We start from the raw sequence: 18,171 nt of genomic DNA, 5'->3' as shown, positions 1-18,171 counted from the left end.
TATGAATTGAAATTGTTATATAAATGAAAGTTCGCCCCATTGTTTGGAATGACATAGCTCCCTTTTTGAAATATTGTGTCGTCACACTTCAATGCTTTATGTTAGAAAAAAAAATGTGTTTGTTGGTCAAAAAGGTTGGGGTGTGATAGTACCGACCCCGTGCGCCAGCCGAGAATGACAGCAACTCAGCCTATTCAGATGATGACGAGTTTTGGCGTGCGCATCCAGCAGGACCAGTTGACCATCAACAGAGGCGTACCGCTGATCATCCAGATCGCCCCGCCAGATATGGGGTGAGGTTGGACCTTCCGGAGTTTGTTGGGCGATTCGACGCATAGGAGTACTTTGACTGGGCATATGCAGTCCAGTTTTTCTTCGACCACCATCAGGTGGAGGAGCATCACAAAGTGCCACTTGCTGCGACTAGACTGCGTGGGCTTGCGCAGACATGGTGGTTTGAGCTTCAGAGATCGTATGAGCGACGTGGTCAACGACCCGTTCCGGCTTGGGGCGAGATGCAGGCCAAGTTTGTACCTTCGGACCACGCTGAGAGGGCCTACAAGGAGTACCTCAATCTTTGTCAGGGCTCCAGAACTGTAGTGGATTACATGGCAGAGTTTCATCGACTGTCACTGTGCGTCTAGATTGTGGAGACTGAGCGTCAACAGGTTACCAGGTACGTTTCTGGTCTTCGCCCCTCTATTTCTGATGAATTTAGTTATACTATAGTAGATACTCTAGATCAGGCAAGCAGTTATGCAATGAACATAGAAGAAACCTTGAAACGTAAGCATGAAACTCGAGTGTCTAGGGGTGATGCCTCGTATCGCCCCAAGTCAAGTTTTCCAACTAGAGGAGCTAGCTCCTCGAAACCTGTTGAGACCAGACCAGTACCGCCTTCTCTTGGCAAAGGCGAGCAATCATGTCCAGCTTATAACACCCGGTCTAAAACTCGTTGGACCAAACCATCCGTTGTTTTAGGTGTCATGAGTTAGGTCACTTGGTTTCAAAATGTCTAAATTCCCAAAAGAAAACTCACCTAGCAGAAACTATATAGGAACCGCCAAATTCTGATGGTAAGGAAGTCTCAAGTGGCTCATCAGATGCAAGTTCTAATTAGGATGATGTTGTACACTTTGATGGTGATGACATAAGCAACCTTTTATCTATACGTTACATCTTGACTGCACCTAAGGGAAAGTTAGATTCTTCGTGGTTGCGTAGTAACATTTTCAGGACTCGATGCAAGTGTAAGGGATATATTTGTGATGTAATTATTGACAATGGTGTGTGTGAGAACCTAGTGTTACAAGAAGCAGTTACTACCCTGAGCCTGAAGCTCGAGAAGTGCGCTCAACCTTACAAGATGGCTTGGTTTAAAAAGGAAGAAGAAGTTCATGTCACCCAACGGTGCCTAGTAAAGGTTTCTATGGGACCACATTACCTGGATGAAGTGTGGTGCGACGTTGTTCCAATGAATGGCGGCTCGAGAAACACCACCTTGTCCGCACATCATAAAAAGGGAGTGAGCTTTGGTGGGGAGGTCACTTCAGTAGAGGACGCCGAATCCACCTCAAAGACAGATGATTTGGTGGCCGTAGTAACTCAAGGAACGAGAGACATGTCAGATGTTGTTAAAGAAATTAATGGAGACTTTGGGAAAGCTTCCTTCTATGCTCAAATTCTAGTTGCTTATGTCTTCAACATTAGTTTGGTTTGATTAACATTCTGTTCCTCTTTAGGGAGTCACGATGGAATCCTGTTTTCTGTTTCTCTGTTTGTTGGTCCCTATCCTCAAAAGGAGGTATTGTGTTTGAGAACCGTGAATGAGAGAGATGGTGACTATGAATGTCACAGTTTGTTTCTAGCCTTGTTTGGGAGTAATTTTTCACGCGTTATTATCTGGCTTTTCCTTTCTTCTCTTTGTGCTTTTCTTATTGTTGTCAAAGCAGATGTTTGTCTGGACCATATCCTATCTGCTTCCCTGCTTGATTTTGTACGTGTGCATGCTTGCAGTCCTCCAAATAAATAAAAACTGGTTGTCACCAATCCAAAAGTTGAACTTGTAGGTGTATTTGCTTAATCTATGCTTGCAGATGAACTTATAGTTGCTATTTAATAAAATCCTTGAGTCCAATTATTTGAATACAAAAATTTTTCTCATGAGAATTTATATAGAATACAAAGGTGTAGTTTTTTTTGGCTGACCTATGCCAGAGTCCTTAGTGGAGAAATGGATCACATTAAGCAGTTGGTGAAATAAAATTGCAATTCTGTCCCCAGGAAATTTTATTTTTAGGGAGAGAATTCCAATCGCTAGGATTGCACTAGAAGTTGGTGAAAAGAGTTCAAAAATTTTTTCACATAAATTATAATCAATTTGATCCAATGAATTTCAAGTAAAATGATTATGAAAAACACATATACGTGTATTGGAATCAGATAAAACTACAATCACAAAAAGCGTGTCTTTTCTGAAATAAAAATGTTAAAATGTGAAAATTAGTCGGCCAAAAAAGTGTTTTCTGAAAACGTGTTTTTTCATTTTAGGTTTTTTTTTTCCACTTTTTTTTTAATGCCAAACTACTTGTTTCCATTTTATAATTTTTATCTACTATATCTACTTATTTTTTGATGTTGTCTTATTAGTTTCTCATGTCTTTCATTTTTCCTAATGTTTAAGAATCTTTTATTTTTTTAAATTACATATTCTCCCTTTTTTTTCTTTTTTCTTTTTTTTTCAAGTGTGCCATATTATACCTGAGGAAATCTCGTCATTTAGAACACAAAACGAATATTTGTGACTACGAATCAAACAGAAGCCCTGGACTGCTATGCTTTGGTCAAGGGCCCGACGGAAATGTACTCTCAGTTGTAACGGGATCATTTACACTCGTGGGCACACACACACACACACACACAGACTGTGTGCCCTCCTACCATGTAATAAGAGATTAAGGGATTCTCTTTGAAGTGTGTTTTGCAATTCTGAAAACTTACCAAATTTTATGCAGCCCTTTCTCCCAAACAATGACTTTAGTTTTAATTATTGATTTGTTCACTTCGTCAGCCAATATGCCATTGTTCTCCTCTAGTACTGCTTCAAGAATGCAGCCATCCACCAGTGAAGACCTTTTAATTATTGATTTGTTCACTTCGTCAGCCAAGATGCCATTGTTCTCCTCTAGTACTGCTTCAAGAATGCAGCCATCCACCAGTGAAGACCCAAGTGGGGACTTGGAAATAAAGGTTGATGGGCTTTCGACAATTCTAGAAAAGATATACACATGGGAAAGCAAACTATATGTGGAAGTTAAGGTATGCACTCCTATTCTCATGCAGATTTTCTTTATTTTAAATCCTAAGTCATTTAAGAAGTGTTCTTAATTTATTATCTAGTTTCTTTGTAAACAAGATCATTTCCTATTAAACTAATAAAGTTTGTGATTGCCAATGCATAGTCCTCATGAATTCAGCTGTTAAAGGAAGAAGAGAAGATCAGACTGGGTTTTGAAAAGAAATTCAAGCGATTGAAGGACTTGAACAGGAAAGGTGCAGAACCTGAAAAACTTCAAGCTACTCAATCATCAATAAAGAAGGAACTCACAAAGATTAACATTACTATTAGATCCATTGATGCCATGTCAAATAAGGTTCACAAGTTAAGGAATAATCAGTTGCAATCTGAACTTACTAAACTCATTCAAGGGTATGGAACTTTATTTTATAAGATTTGTTTCTTTTGTTTCTAATTCATATATGTGAAGTTGGGACATGTATATATTTTCTGGGTGTGGATAGGTTCAGAGCATATGTCATTTTCAAATTTCTGTTCACAATTGCTAGTTTTGTTTAATTTAGTCTCATTTCAGTATCTGAACCCAATGCTCATGCGGCCATGTTCTTGTGCATCTATAGAACCCAATTGCTCGGTGTTGGTTGTATGTAGTCCCCAAACTTTGCAATTCAAGTGTTAGGCCTCACATGGAGTGCTTTTTTAGTTGTGGATAAAATTGAAGCACTTTTGAGATGGTAAAAATTCAGTCTCCTTTTTTGTTCATAATTCATTAATTTAAAATCAAAATTAATTATTTAATTGCTTTATAATTTATATGTTAATTGACTCTATGCAACTCCATATAATAAAAAATAAGTTTCAATATAAGTAGTGGAGTCTTTGTATCATACAACCAAGGATGGAGAAAAAAAGTATGAAGAGAAAAGGCCATTGATCTCAATATATTAAGAGAGTTGAACAACGTGATGAATGGCCATTGGCCAAGTGAAGAAAGTATGATTTTTCTCTTTGGAAGGATGATGCTCATAATGCAAGTGAAACTCCTAAAGGCACAGTAGGCCCAGCCACCCAAGTATTTGTTCATGGAAGAAGATAGACAAACTAAAGAACCATACAAAGAGAAAGAGGGAAATCAGTGAACTGAAAAAAAAAAGTCAAATTTCCAGAAACGAATGAAGAATATGTTGTACCTCTCTATTTAGATGATGATGGACTTGCATCTTCTTATTTTCACATGAATGGGCTTTATTATCTTTTATTTTGATAAATTTGTAATAGATTATTTAGATCATTTGATTAGCCTTGGAAACTTCATTTATAGGATATTTTCAATATCAATGTTTTTGTTTTCTATCTATAACTTCCTATAATATTTTTTTCAGTAAGTTGAACAATTTCATATTGATTTCTTTAACAAGTTATGTGTTATATTGCCAGTTGCTAATGTATTTTTAATATCAGATATTATAAAGGAACAGCATGGAAATGACCTTGCATGGTTGCATTGTGAAGTCATAATGTCAGTCAGAACACATTGAGGTGCTTTTTATGTGAATGTATAATTCATAGTGGATTGAGGGATTTCAAGTTGCATTGCATCAAGTAAGCCGTCTGTATCCTTTTTGAGTTTTGAGCAACTTCCTGAAGTAGCATCTCCTTCTCCACTGCCTTAGCTACATAAACATATTGCTGTCCCATTAAATAATGTTGACCACCAAAGTTTGTAGAATCGTAGATGAAGAATTAGCACCTAGAAAGACGTCACTGTGTCAAATGGTTGAATCACCACTGGCACGGAAGACATTACCACGATATCATGAAAAAAGACCTGTTGAAATTGTGGTGAAATGTATTGCAGATTTATGTCTCTTCTGTTTTCATAATTGATATATTATGGGCTCATTAGAATATATTAATTTATTTTGTATGCTCCAGCTCCATAAAAAACAATAATGAGCATTGATCTCAAAAGAAATATTTTTTGAATCTATCATTGAATATGATGTTATTCTGTTATAAATTATCTGGTAGAGTTTTTTATATAAAGAAATGGTTAGATTTGCCTGTAACATTTACTGTTGCAATTTCCATCTTGTTTTTATATCACCTAAATCACCTCGTCTTGCCTTGGTGCGCCTATCTCTTGGCGCTACTCAACGAAATTTATATTAACATGTCAAAGAAATAATGCCTCCTTGTTGGAGCGTGCGTGAATTAAGAAATATAATTGATGAAAGATGTTTCTGAGAACCATGTGATAGAAGCTGTCAATGCCTTCGTTGCAAACATACATAAACTTTGGGAGCAGCTTGATGAGGAGAAGCGAAAAAGTCCGGAGATTCAGTACCTCTCAAAGGACCTAGACAAAAGAACAAGGTTATTGCAGGAGGAAAGTAGGATTCCTAATGCCCAAGGTCTGCCAGAAAAGTTGATCATTTCATTTACAAAAGAGGATGAAACTTCCTTGCACTATAGAAGGACGGAACTTGATGCAATGAAAAAAAGGTTGGAGAAAGAGGAACTCAAGCATGCAGAGCTGGTCCGGCAAGTTCAATCTGGTGCTTTTACTATTTTAAAAATTGGCTTGGTGAAGATTTTTGAAGCAATGGTCAATTTCGCTTCTTCAGTCATCAAGGGCTATGAGCAGATCAGAATCCCAACTAGCGGTGATGCTTAGCTATTGATGGTTATCGCTGTGGTGTCTTAAAAATTACCTTGGTGAAGATCTTTGAAGCAATGGTCAATTTCGCTTCTTCGGTCATCAAGGAGCATATCAGAAGCAGTGATGCGTAGCCGTAGATGGTTATCACTGTAGCATGGCTTCTGTTGAGCAGGTTGATGGTGCCAGTTTTTGGGAAGCAAGGTTGTTGGAGGATGGCTGGCCCTTTCAGGTTGAGATGTTGTCTATGAGAGATTCAATGCACATATTCAACATTAGGATAAAGCCTGTGTACAGCAGTATAGCTATTCATTCATTAACCAGAACTGTTTTGACACATGTAAGTTCAGCTTTAATCATTGTCGTAGTGTCCTGAAGGCATGTAGCTTATATTCTTTCCGTTTATTTGTACTCGTCATTAGTTTTATGACTTTCCTCTGCACGTGTTTGCTAGAAGAGAGGGAAGATAAAAATGCTGGCAGTTGATAGTTCTTTGTATTAAGCGAACATTCATTTGAAGGTCCTTTATAAATTTTGCTCACCGCACTGTATATTTGTACGTTAGGCATCCAGACATTTATAGATTGTCATAGATACAGGTTGATGCAACTTGATGCTAATGTTGTAAAGTGCATATTACAAAATCTATAATGTATAGCCACGCTAATGGTTATATATGCATATTAAAAGTCATAAATCTATTGTGATGTTAAAAATGAAAAATATAAGACAGATAGAGAAAAAACAGAAAAAATCAAGAAAAACGTGTGTTAGGCATAAATATAGTAATGGGTATTTATTAACATTTAACACAACATAATGGCATAACACACCAAAAATTTTAAAGGCATAAATATAGTAATGGGTATTTATTAATATTTAACACAACATAATGGCATAACACACCAAAAATTTTAAGTCTCATACATCATAAAATCAATTTGTTTAATGCAAATGACCAATGAAAACATGATAATTTTTATCTTCATTTTCATTGTTATCTACATCATTTTTCTTCCAATTCAGCATTTTCTTCTATTTAAAGGGTCATTTGTCATCAATATTTTTGCTCTTTCAGTGTTGATTCACGTTAAGATCTTCCGCTTGATATATGTTGACTGGTCCTTTTATAATCTGCGAATTCAATACATCAAAGTTCACCGTGCTGATAGGATCGACTTGAGTTTTATGCTTTTTCATTAAATTTTTTTCAATTGGCTAAAATAAGTAGGAGAAAATTTGTTAAATATATTATAAAACAAATTTGTATTAACTTATAAAACAAGTTTAGGTTAGTTCCTTACCTTCATTTTAGCCTGCTTATTTTTCTTTTTCAAGCACGGATTGTTGGAGAACATTAATTCATTTGGCATCCACTTACATTGCACGTCCAACTGAGAATTCTGATTGCAAAACTTTAAAGTTCAGCTGTTAAGGTGGTTCACTCAAAAACATATTTCACTATAGATAACAAAACATTATGAGCATGAGAGAAGAGATAAAATCACTAAATTAAAATATGTGGTAAATTGAACACTTCCATGTAATACTTGTACGTATTATTGTCATGTTTTGAATTATTACTCCTTCCATTTCTCTTTCACAATTGTTATATATTTCGACCTCACTGAGAAAGGTATCTTGTACTTAACTAATCTGTCAATGCAATTCAATAAACTTTGTCTATTTCTATCCATTTTAAATGTAAAATTCATCCCTTGTTCCGGGATAGAATGGAGGCAGGCTCTTCTAACATCATCTCAGTGGTGGAACCAAACATATTTGGCTGAAGAGCACTCAGCATTATTTGAGCGACACTTAATATGTAAATATGCAAAAATTTGGGGTTAACCAATATGTAAATAAAGGATTTTTATTTTGATTGTGTGGTCAACTGACCACACATGCCCACGTGGCTCTGCCTCTGCATCAATCTCACAAGGGGTGATATATGAAGAAGGCATCAAATTTTACGTAAAAAATGTGGGGTGAATAATCATATGAGTGAGCATTTTAAGACAATGTGGATTGAACAACCATGCTAGAAAGCTGAACTTTCTTGGTAGAGGGAAAACGCTTGAAGACGTGGGGAAGAAGAAGGGATCTTAATTATGAAAAATGGAAGTGGAGAAAAGAATGTAGGGGCTTTAAACAAGAATGCTGCCTCGTCTTCCTCTTCTCATCTTCGTCTTCCGCCGCTGCCTCACGCTGCTGCTGCCTCGTCTTCCTCTTCTCATCTTCCACTTCCGCCGCTGCCTCTTCTCATCTTCCTCATAAGGATTCTGGAGTAGCGGGAGGGGGTTTCTCTTCGTCTCCCCCTTCCTCTGCTTTCCTCTTCTCTCCCCCGGACGTCTCCACCGACGGCGATAGAGGTAAAACCCTAACCCGCGTCCTTCCTTTCCTTTGTTCTCTCGCGTTCCTTCTTCTGTTGTTCTCTTCACTGGTTGTCCCTGGCTTTCTTTCACTTCATTTTTCATTGGTGTCGATTTATGGGATGCATGTTTAATCCTGCCTGCGATCTTGACGATGGGTTTTTTGCTTCGAACAATGTTGATGTGGGCATTAACATGGGTACAAGACTTTCTTTGGTGCCTTTTTGCTCACCATGGCATAGTTTCATTGGCCTGTTTTTTGAATTGGGTTGCCGATTGTGTTTGAGCCAGAACAGGAACGGCAGAGTTCCAATATTTGTACCTGTTCTCTTTTTCTTTTCTCTTGTTTCTGATGTTGACAGATTTTTATCTCCCAAGCGATGTTGAGAATCCTGAGGTTAGTGGGTTGGTCATGTGTGCAGGCCGAAGGAGATGGAAAGCCATGCAGATAAACCTCAACAACCTAGTAGTAGTCTTCAGCTTCCTGGCCCTTCACAATCTAATTATGTAAGCTTAGACCCCTCGACTACAACTATGCCTCTGCTGTGTGATTTAAGCCATAACCTCGGATGCGATCTTCAGGATCTTGTTCTTGTTAGTTTTGCTCTCTGCTGATATTCTTGATGATTCTCTGTTGATGTCTTCTGCAGCCTGAAGATCCAGAATGGGATGAATTTGGAAATGATTTATATGCCATCCCAGAAGTCCCCCAAGTTCAACACAATCAAGTTCTGGAATCTATCCCAAGTAGAGTTGAGGAAGATGGCAAAATCAAGGCTCATATAGACATGACTGACATGGATTGGCAGCGGTAGTTTGTTTTGTTTGTTGAACCATGAATCTTTCTTTCTTAATGTCTTGTATTTGTTCACTATGTCAAAATACATAGAGACAGCACATTAATAATATCATCATAATTTTACGTGCTTACACACTAACACATGTATTCTCTTCCTGCTTAAACTAGAAGATAAGTTCTTCTTGTGGCTATTCTTTCCTTTTGTTTTTACTTGTTTACGTTGCTTTTTCTTAGTAGGAATTATTCTGCGTTTGCTGCAAGTTGTGAATGCTAGTTTTGTTGTTGTTGTATGCTCCTAACCAAAAGTCATGTTTATCTAATTGGAATGGAATCTAAAACACCTCCTCCAGGTTACGTATGCCATAGGTGCAAGGTTCCTGGTAGGTCCACTAGCGATTCTCATGTTTGGTTGCCTTTTATTTATCAGTTTGAGGATTGCGGTGCTCGTTTGTCACTGCTTTTTTGATAGGTTTGGGTTTCTTGCAAGCACTACGTTGTTGAAATTGTATCCTTTGTATCTTACAGGACATTTCATCCAACATTGCCCTACAAACGGTGATCCTAATTATGACATTAAGAAAGTCAAACCACCAACCGGCATCCCTAAGTCAATGCTAGTAGCCATCGACCTAGGGCTGCCTTTGAAAAAGAAATTGAGGGCTTGCCTTCTACCAGGACTGGGTGAGCTTCCTGCTGAACTGCGATGCCCATTGTGCAAAGATGTGTTGAAAGATGCTGTCTTCACTAGCAAATGCTGCTATGAGAGCTTCTGTGACGAATGTATGTGTTTAATTCTCCACTTCCATTACTGTGCAAATTCCTCTTTTAGTATGTATTTTCTTGTGATATAGCTTGTCCTGTTAAATTCTCCTGTTATTTTCTGAGGCTGTGATTTTATTGCTGGTAGTTGCAACTCTTGCTCTTTGTTTTTGCAGTGGTGGAACTTCTAGTCAGTTTATCATTCTGTGGCTTGAGTCGTAGCTTCTGAGTAACATGATGCGTCTGTTTCAGGTATAAGCGAGTACATAATCACACAATCAAAATGTGTTTGTGGAGAAACCAATGTTCTTGCGGATGATCTGCTTCCTAATAAAAGGCTTAGGGACGGTATATTAGAAACAAAAGCAACTAGCAGTGCAGAAAATGGTGGAAACGTGCTGCAGATACAAGGTTTATAAATTATTGTATACATTTGTTTGGTGCTGGAATCAGAATCTGGAAAATTTTTTGAATCTTGCCTTTTCTGGTTGTGTGAACACTTGTGTTCTCTTATCAGCTCTAAAATTATGTATACATTGTAGATATGGAATCTGCTCGCTGCTCTCAGCCAAAAGCACCATCTCCCACTCTTTCTGCTACTGCAAAAGAAGAGAGTTTGCAGCCCCCTGTGAGAGAAAGTTCTGAAGCTTTGAAGGTGACTGTGGCTGAGAGTGAGGCAGCTGCAGCCATTAGCGCTCCTCAGCAGTCTAACGAAAAAAGCAAAGCAGCAAGAAGTATTGATCAGACTGAGGCTACACATGACTCCATTAGCATGAAGGATCCAATTTCTCAGGAAAGTGCTCTGCAAGCAGAGGAGGAAGTCCAACAAAAGCTCTCTATGGGAGATCAAGGTGCGCATATTGCAGAGCGGGTTTGTCTTGGGCAAATAAGTTGGGGAATCATCCGCTGTTTGTTAGTCACTTGTTTTTATTCTGCATTGTGGAAGCTAATAATTATCTCAAAATTCTTCCTTGCTAATCTTCTTAATTTCAGCTTTACTTGCATATAGCTATCAAGTATCAACTTCATTTTTTGCATCTTCATTCTCTTGGACGGCCATCTGTTTTATGCTGTAGTGTAAATGGAAATATATTTCTTTTTCAGCAAACTAAGAAATATATTTCCGGAAATATATTTCTCAGTTATCACACACAATTCCAGATTTCCAATCCATCAAACGGCCCCCTAGTCCTACATGCGTGAGCGGAACGGTGCCGGCGGTAAACAGTTTTCACCCGGCGACATCTGCTCCGTGTGCCGGCTGCCGTGAAGGTCTTCACAGCTCGTCCGGAAGCCTGCTTCAAAAGGGATTGTTTAAGAAGGCGCTGGAGCTCTTCGTGTTCTGCGAAGCTTTTGTTCCTCTCATCGTCTTCTTCACCAACGGAAAGCTCTGAGATTTTCACCCACTGCAGGTTCCTCTCCCTCCCCACCTCCCTCTCCTGCGATGAATTAGATAGATTGTGTTCTGTCCTGCTATTTCCTTGTCCTATTTCTCCTTTCTTACGTTGTTCAGGTTGGATAGATTTGAGCGATCTTTTCCTCGCTCTCATCTCCGAAGTTGAGGGTCTTCTATTCCTACCTCTAGTTGCTGATGATTTTAATCCATAGGCATCCGTTTTTTTTGTTTCGTGAGATTGAGATTCCCTGATTTCCTTTGTTTTTTTGTTTTGCATGGTAGTGTTTTTTAAGGGCTTTTATTTTTTGACCCGAGAATGGTGTTTTCGTTTTCTGCCAACCGTTTACGGCCTTACACTCTGTTCTAGGAATGAAACCCTGCAGGGTTTTCTTTTAATAGAATTTGGCAGCAGAACATGGTTTGGCAGTGTCTCAGACATGAGCCGATAAGCCATGTTTTGCCATACTTGAAGCACTGTTGTAAGGACGATTCCTAAATTGCAAATGCAGGCTGTTTTTATGGTTGAGAAATTTTTACATTGAAGGTGCGGTTAGGAGCTTGGCAGCACAGTTGGTATGTTTTCTTGTTTCAAGTTCTGTTTTACGTTCTGATGGTCATTAGTGAAATAGGTTTAGAACGACAGGTTTTGGACTTTCAATTTTGCTTTTTTGCTGACATTAGACTAAAACCATGTACACCTGGTTCTAACTTCAAAATGAGCGTTTTTTGAACTAGTTGTGATGCTCAAAAAAGATTCGTAACATGGATTTGGCATCACTCAAGCATCTTAAAATTTTACTTATGAATATTGGTATCTCGAAGAAAAGAAGAAGAAGAAGGAAAATGAAGGCCAACTTCTTGGGAATTATTTGACAGGAACTCGATTTTCAAACTCTGATACTGCAGCGTAGCTGGAATTCGGTCTCTGTATTAGAAGTGGTGTTGCATTGTTTTATGTGATATAAATGAGGGGGTCTGACTAATAGGATTTGTTTACACGCTCATTTTTTGAAACTTCACCTTGACAGTAGTTTCAAATACATTGTTCACTTCAGTTTCAAATACATTGTTCACTTCAGTATGGTCTGAGTTGTAACTGGTGTTTCCTAATAACATCCTATTAGTGGATTTCTGCTAATGCGAAGACCACTTCAATGCTTGACAAGGATAAGCTTGCAGACTGCTCTTATGCTAGATCTTTCATATGTGTGTATATGTAGATCTTGTGTTTGCCATTGTAAGGAAGCTTTTTCCACAACTTTTGGTGATATTCAATTATATTTTGCATTCTTTATTTTTCTTGGTGACTTGGCATTGGTGCCTTTCGTTGAGTTTCATTGTAGGTTTGCATATGTCACTATTGTGACTCACATTTTTATGGTATCAGAGCTCTGGTTTGGGCTTTGATTTGCTGATTGTGGATACAGCTTTTTTGTTGGTTCATAAATGTGGTGTTCACCAACTATTGGTGAAATTATTGAAGCTACAAGTTGTCGATGGGCCAAACTTTTGTGCAATCTAAACCTAGTCATTTGTTTAGGGAGAGAATGTGCTTTACCCAATTGTTTGAAACTTCCAATTAGTTGAGGAGCTGACACTTATGAGAACCCTTCACCCTTAAACCAACATTTTGTTTTGAATACCCTACTTTTATAGGAGAGCTGATGTAGTTCATTCTTCTATCCAACAAATCCATTTGGTTTCGTAGACACTCCTCTCTTTAGGCAGACCAGAGTTTCTACTTCTAGGTGATATACCATTTGATGTCAAGAAGTTTTTTGAAAGTGAAAATTTTTAATTTTACCTAAAAACATTTAAAAAATGTTTTCTCACATAATGATATACCTTCATCTTATTCTTAATACCTCCTCGAGCAGAAGGGAAAAATTTCAAGTTTTTGTTGCCAATCATTAGAAGATGAAATCTGCAAAGATCCTGGATATGAGCAGTGAAAAAAAATTCAATGAAGCTGAGAAAGTCATGGCTATGAAAGGCTATTGACTTAAGTGATCAAGCATCTGCAAGGATTTATCAGGAAAATATCTTAGGAGAGAAGCCATAATGCCTTTTAAAATATTGACAGGTAGCAAAATGAGAGTTAAGAGATGGGCTCGGGGCTTGTGTGGTCGTTCCTCTGAGTCAGTAATCGAGAGTACCAGGTAGGCATAAACATGATTTATGTTTATACCGCGAAGATGAAAACTTATGAACTTTTGACATGTTGAAAACCCGCAAGGTGAAACGGGTTGGATACATGAAAAAGCTACACATGACCAGTAAAGTGGTGGAGCTTCGTAGTAGCCTTTGGGGTGGTGAGGGATTCCCTTAAAGGTGAAGGTCGGCCTAAAAAAATTCAAAAGCAAAAAAAAAAAAACAAAAAAAGGGCAAAAAGCCGATTGCAAAAAAAAGAAAAAAAGCAAGAAAAACAAAAAAGGTGCCTGTCAAGATATGAATGGCATGAAGGCTGAACTCCTAGGAATTGAATGTGACAGTCTTTTGTGGATGCACGAGTCTTGAGTCTATAGTCATTCCTCTTTTTGACTTTCTAAGATGTTGAGGATGGTTCTTTTATGTTCATATTTTGAAAATTCAAAGATTTTCCTTTCTAGAGATTCAACAACATTGATGCGAAATGAATCCTAATGCTTGTACAATATTGAGGGTAACTGAAGGACATATAATTTGCACAAGGAGCACTCAACCTTACGATTTAAATCGATGATTTATGAGCTATTTCAAAATAAAAACTTGACATCTTTTGTTATGTTTCCTAGCTTGTTGGACCTATGAGGAACTCCCAACCCCTCTTTGTTCTTAAAAGATGTCGTTTTCTTATTACCAAAACGGCTACCCCTCAAACATATTCCATTCATATTGAGTGTGATGAATTTCCTATCGTGTGTTTGCAGTGTTAGCTGGGCAATGACTTGCATAAAGATAGGTAAACAGTTGTTTGTTTGTGTTTTTTGTTTATTGGCTTGTCATAGTTTGGTAGGAAACCAACTCTATGCCTGTACATTTGAGGCTTGAAACCAGAAATCTCCTAACCTGTAGAGATAGAGTTGTTGTTGTTGTAAACTTCTATTTCCAAAACTGTGGATAATTGATTTGTTTTGTTTCCCAAGACCTGTTATCCCTTGGGTTTAGCTTATTTGATCAGGGAATCTGATTTGACCCAGTGGTTGCAAAGTGATTGCAAATGTATATTGAAAACAAAGAATTTTTGCTATAAGTTTGTGAAAATTACATATATGATTACTTGCAGCAACCTGACAAGTTTCTAGTAATCAATTAGTCTGTCTTTTACCTGAATTTGTGATCTCAGTTCTGCTAGTGTATGCATTAGACAACTTAAGTCAGAGTCATGTATGCTTCTTTGGCAGTCTTTCAAATTTGTTGATATTTAGTTCCTGTTTACCATAGTCCAATTAGTTTAGAGAGTACAGACTTCAAAGTAGGTATTATTTTGGTTATTTTCTATTTTATGTCTATCATTTATGGTCAAATTAAAGCGTTTATTAGTCTATCTTAGAGCTCCTACATTTGTTTCCAAGTTGGTGATCACAGGAACTTTTGAAGAAATTAAAGGGCGGATGCATCCAGAGAATCTTGCATTTTTGGTCTATCTTAGTACATGTTTCACATCTCGAAAATTAGGGTTTTTATTCTTTTCTTTTTTTGGACTCATGAATGTGTTGTTCTGTTTGTTTAAACTTTGAATTCTTATTTTTTGCTTTTATATATATATATATATATATATATATATATATATATATATATATATGGTCGTACCCAAGTTTTTTTTTAAAATGGTATGTACCCGTACCCATGTGACATAGCCATTGTGAAGCACAACACTATAGAAATAAGCCAAAACAACTGCCAAGAGAACCACCCTAGTCATGGGCACACCCAAACACCTAAAAAATCCTTCATATACACAAAATCAAACTAACACAATATTCCATGTTTGAGCACAAGACAAAGATATTTCCACAGGAAAATACAGACTTACTTGATAAAGTCAGTTGTTCGCTCATACATTCCTCGTCCAACATAATGCCTTTCCTTAAATCAGAAAAGAACAGCTGTTAGGAACAACAATAAATGAATAAGATCCATAGAAAATACAACGGGAAGAACAATGGAGAAACCAAACCTGATGCATCCACTTGATAAATCTCCTAACAAGCCATTGATCACATCGGTTTGTCAGCCTATGACAAGCTGGAATGCGCATGAGTAGGCTAAAGGCCAGCTGGACACTTGCATATGCAATTAGAACAAAGATGTAGGTCTTGTAGAAAACGGACTTTGGATTTTGAAGTCCCTTCCTGCATGGTTGTCACAATCATAGTTTAGATTTGACAATCTATGACTATATGATTCAACAGGGGACCAATAAACATAAAACAGTAGGTGCAGCGACATCAAAGTGAAGTCTTCCACATTAAAAAAGAAACAGCAACACAAAAAACTCACACATAAAGATATGATACAAATGCTGAAGCAACACCAAACCAAAGAAAATGGAGAACAATTCTCATCACAGCTAAACGACGAGTTGTTGAATATGCCCCATACATCATGACAATGTCCATACACCTACATGATTAAAGGAAACAGATGATGTAAAATCATGGCCTACTCCTTGCCTCCAAAATGACATCAAGAAACAACGCAAGGGAATTCCAAGCAGTACCAGTAAACTTACTCTCAAAAAACTTCATTATTACAAAAGTAGGACCTAAACTTAGTAGCTCATTAAGGTCTTTGAATTGAACTTCCCTTTGTTGAAAGCAAGGATAGTCAGCCCCTGCACACATTGTAACGCTCGGCATATGCAGGTCGGGTCGGGTCAGGGTTCAGACCCGGACCCGAGCTCCACTCGCGTGTGAGCCCGATGCCCTCTCCTCCCTCGTCTTTCCCTCTTCTCCCGCATCTTCCTCACAGACCCCCCCCCCCCCCCCTCTGTTGCCACTCGTGCCAGCACAAGGAAGAAGAAGACGATGGAGGTGCTGGACGGTGAAGAGAAGACGGAGGTGGTGCAGGCGGCGGCGAGGACGGCGGTGCTCCGGTAAGCCTCCATCCTCTTTCTTTCTTTCTTTCTTCTTCTCCCCTTTTCTCCTCCTCCCTCTCTCACTGTCTCTACCGTCTCCCCTCTCAACCCCACGACCTCCCTCTTACGCAACCCTCTTCCTCTCGTGCTTTTCTCCTCTGCCTGCACTCTTCCCTCTTTGTCAGCTCCCTCTCTCTCTCGCACCCTCTCCCTCACTGTGGTTTTCCCATTTCTGTCTGAACCCTCTCTGTCCGTCTCCCTCTGTCAGTGCCTCTCCCTGCCCACACGCTCCCTACTTGAGCTCTCTCTCCCCATTTTCTGATTGCTTTTTCCCATTTTCCCCAACCGAGCAATCTTTCTCGCTAATGTTATCATTGTTGATCGGATTGCAGCTTGGGGACATTTTTCCCCTCATACCAGTGAAGTGAGGGCATTAGTGGTGAAGGCAGCTAGCGATTTTTGGCGGTGGCACTTGACTGAAACTTGAGGAGGCTGTTGGAGGCATCACAGCAGTTTGAACACTTAGATTGGGGTGAGCAAGGCCTTTTTGAGCTGAGATTATTGAATATTAGGCACTTGACTGAAAGGAGGCTGTTGGAGGCGTCACAGCAGTTTGAACACTTAGATTGGGGTGAGCAAGGCCTTTTTGATCTGAGATTATTGAATATTATCTATTAGAGGATGTATAATTATTGTTTGAGCATGTTAGAGTTTAGAATTGATGATTTGGTACGCATGTTAACGATTTTGTTTTTGGGGAAGTTTAGGATTATGATGGAGAAGTGTTGATTCATGCCTATAATGATCATTTAAGCATGATGAGTTGGTTTTCGAAGCAATAGGGAAGCATGGTAGAGATTGTGTTGTTGTGGGGAAGATTTAAAACCATCTTAGGGAGCACGTGACACACATTTTTTGTGAATAGGTGCATCTTGGAGTTAAATAGGGAAAGCATACGTAAGTTAGGTGTGACTATGGGGTTTGACGCTTAGACTACAAAAAAGCAATTGAGAAATGTGTTGTGAGGGACTAGGCTAAGCATTGAGTTTTGACATCTGTTGGCACGGCAAGAAGTTGGGTAGTGACCTATTGGAGAGTTTGTAGGTCGACACTACCCGTCGACACCCTCTTGAGGCGATGACACGTGCCTCAATGATGTTGTTTTGTATTTGTTTGAATTGTTTGGGTATCTAGTATGAATCTTATATTTTGTTTATGTCTGCAGGAACACCGGGCACATCCCGTCGACCTTGAGCTACCGGATTCGAAGCTTGAGGCATTTTGAAGAGTTTGTGAGTGCGCCACAGGTATGGCAGCATTCCAGGCAAATCCCTGCCTGGGGCAAATGTATGAATGTGTGTTCCTAGGGTCGTGAGATCCTAAGATTGTGATGCAATTGATTGACTGTTTAGTGAATGAATGTGTGTATGCATGTAAATGTTTTGATATATGATATGAATTGTTTTGGAAAGACTATGAGAAGTTTGTTTTGAAAATGTTACGCATTTGCATGTGCATGTTAGAATTGATAACTGTTTAGGACAGATGAGGCGGGGTATCGAGTCGAGTGACTCCTCGACCCCAATTGTGCATTAGAAAGCATCCTAAAATGATAATTGCATAGGATAGCTACGAGCCAATCACAGATCGAGACTACTCTCTATGGTTTGGCTAAGTTTTTGAAGATGTGATTGATATGATGAATGATGTGAATGTTTTGTTCTGTTGCATACACATTGCTGCAGGCAATGATGCAAATAATGGAATTGGAGGGTAGTCGTACCCGTATTGTTATGTGTAGACCTCGTGTGGAGGCAATTTGAGGTGTA

General features: G+C 38.6%; 3 protein-coding genes across 8 annotated transcripts in view; 2 read left to right on the top strand and 1 right to left on the bottom strand.

Annotated features, from left to right (window-relative positions):
• The first annotated feature begins 3,075 nt into the window (after positions 1–3,075).
• LOC126410610 (uncharacterized) lies at positions 3,076–4,742 on the top strand. Its single transcript, XM_050080877.1, has 3 exons — positions 3,076–3,318; positions 3,486–3,709; positions 4,736–4,742. Exons 1-3 carry the CDS (start codon positions 3,076–3,078, stop codon positions 4,740–4,742), a joined length of 474 nt encoding a protein of 157 aa, XP_049936834.1.
• An 891-nt stretch (positions 4,743–5,633) lies between these two features.
• Positions 5,634–18,171, bottom strand: part of LOC116265571 (callose synthase 9-like) — a 32,178-nt gene continuing 19,640 nt past the window's right edge. The window contains exons 8-12 of one of the 4 annotated variants that reach the window (XM_031646269.2): positions 15,766–15,888; positions 15,443–15,617; positions 15,299–15,351; positions 6,013–6,202; positions 5,634–5,657 (exon numbers count right to left, since the gene is read on the bottom strand). In XM_031646269.2, the coding sequence (XP_031502129.1) occupies positions 5,649–5,657; positions 6,013–6,202; positions 15,299–15,351; positions 15,443–15,617; positions 15,766–15,888 (550 nt within the window). In that variant the 3' untranslated portion in view covers positions 5,634–5,648. Of the gene's footprint in view, positions 5,658–6,012; positions 6,203–8,854; positions 8,981–10,454; positions 10,595–12,730; positions 15,372–15,442; positions 15,618–15,765; positions 15,889–18,171 lie in introns of those variants that run through there. The other 3 variants (XM_031646270.2, XM_050080859.1, XM_050080858.1) reach the window with 3 other exon arrangements.
• LOC116265572 (E3 ubiquitin ligase PQT3-like) lies at positions 7,954–17,838 on the top strand. Of its 3 annotated transcripts, XR_007575004.1 has the most exons (10): positions 7,954–8,329; positions 8,752–8,836; positions 8,980–9,140; positions 9,654–9,908; positions 10,140–10,298; positions 10,430–10,738; positions 11,049–11,856; positions 16,131–16,360; positions 16,735–16,973; positions 17,568–17,838. XR_007575004.1 is itself a non-coding variant. In XM_050080856.1 (6 exons), exons 1-5 carry the CDS (start codon positions 9,418–9,420, stop codon positions 11,279–11,281), a joined length of 1,047 nt encoding a protein of 348 aa, XP_049936813.1. In that variant the 5' UTR covers positions 9,273–9,417; the 3' UTR covers positions 11,282–11,299; positions 11,793–12,582. The 3 variants fall into 3 exon arrangements, 2 of the variants coding, with proteins under 2 accessions (XP_049936813.1, XP_049936814.1); XM_050080856.1 differs by lacking the exons at positions 7,954–8,329; positions 8,752–8,836; positions 8,980–9,140; ... (1 more) ...; positions 16,735–16,973; positions 17,568–17,838 and adding an exon at positions 9,273–9,508 and having other exon boundaries at positions 11,049–11,299; positions 11,793–12,582; XM_050080857.1 differs by lacking the exons at positions 7,954–8,329; positions 8,752–8,836; positions 8,980–9,140; ... (1 more) ...; positions 16,735–16,973; positions 17,568–17,838 and adding an exon at positions 9,276–9,508 and having other exon boundaries at positions 10,992–11,189.

Source organism: Nymphaea colorata, chromosome 12, assembly GCF_008831285.2.
Source record: "Nymphaea colorata isolate Beijing-Zhang1983 chromosome 12, ASM883128v2, whole genome shotgun sequence".
In the NCBI taxonomy this organism is placed as follows: domain Eukaryota; kingdom Viridiplantae; phylum Streptophyta; class Magnoliopsida; order Nymphaeales; family Nymphaeaceae; genus Nymphaea; species Nymphaea colorata.
The sequence above is the reverse complement of the archived record's forward strand: the minus strand, read 5'-3'. Positions and strand labels throughout refer to the sequence as shown.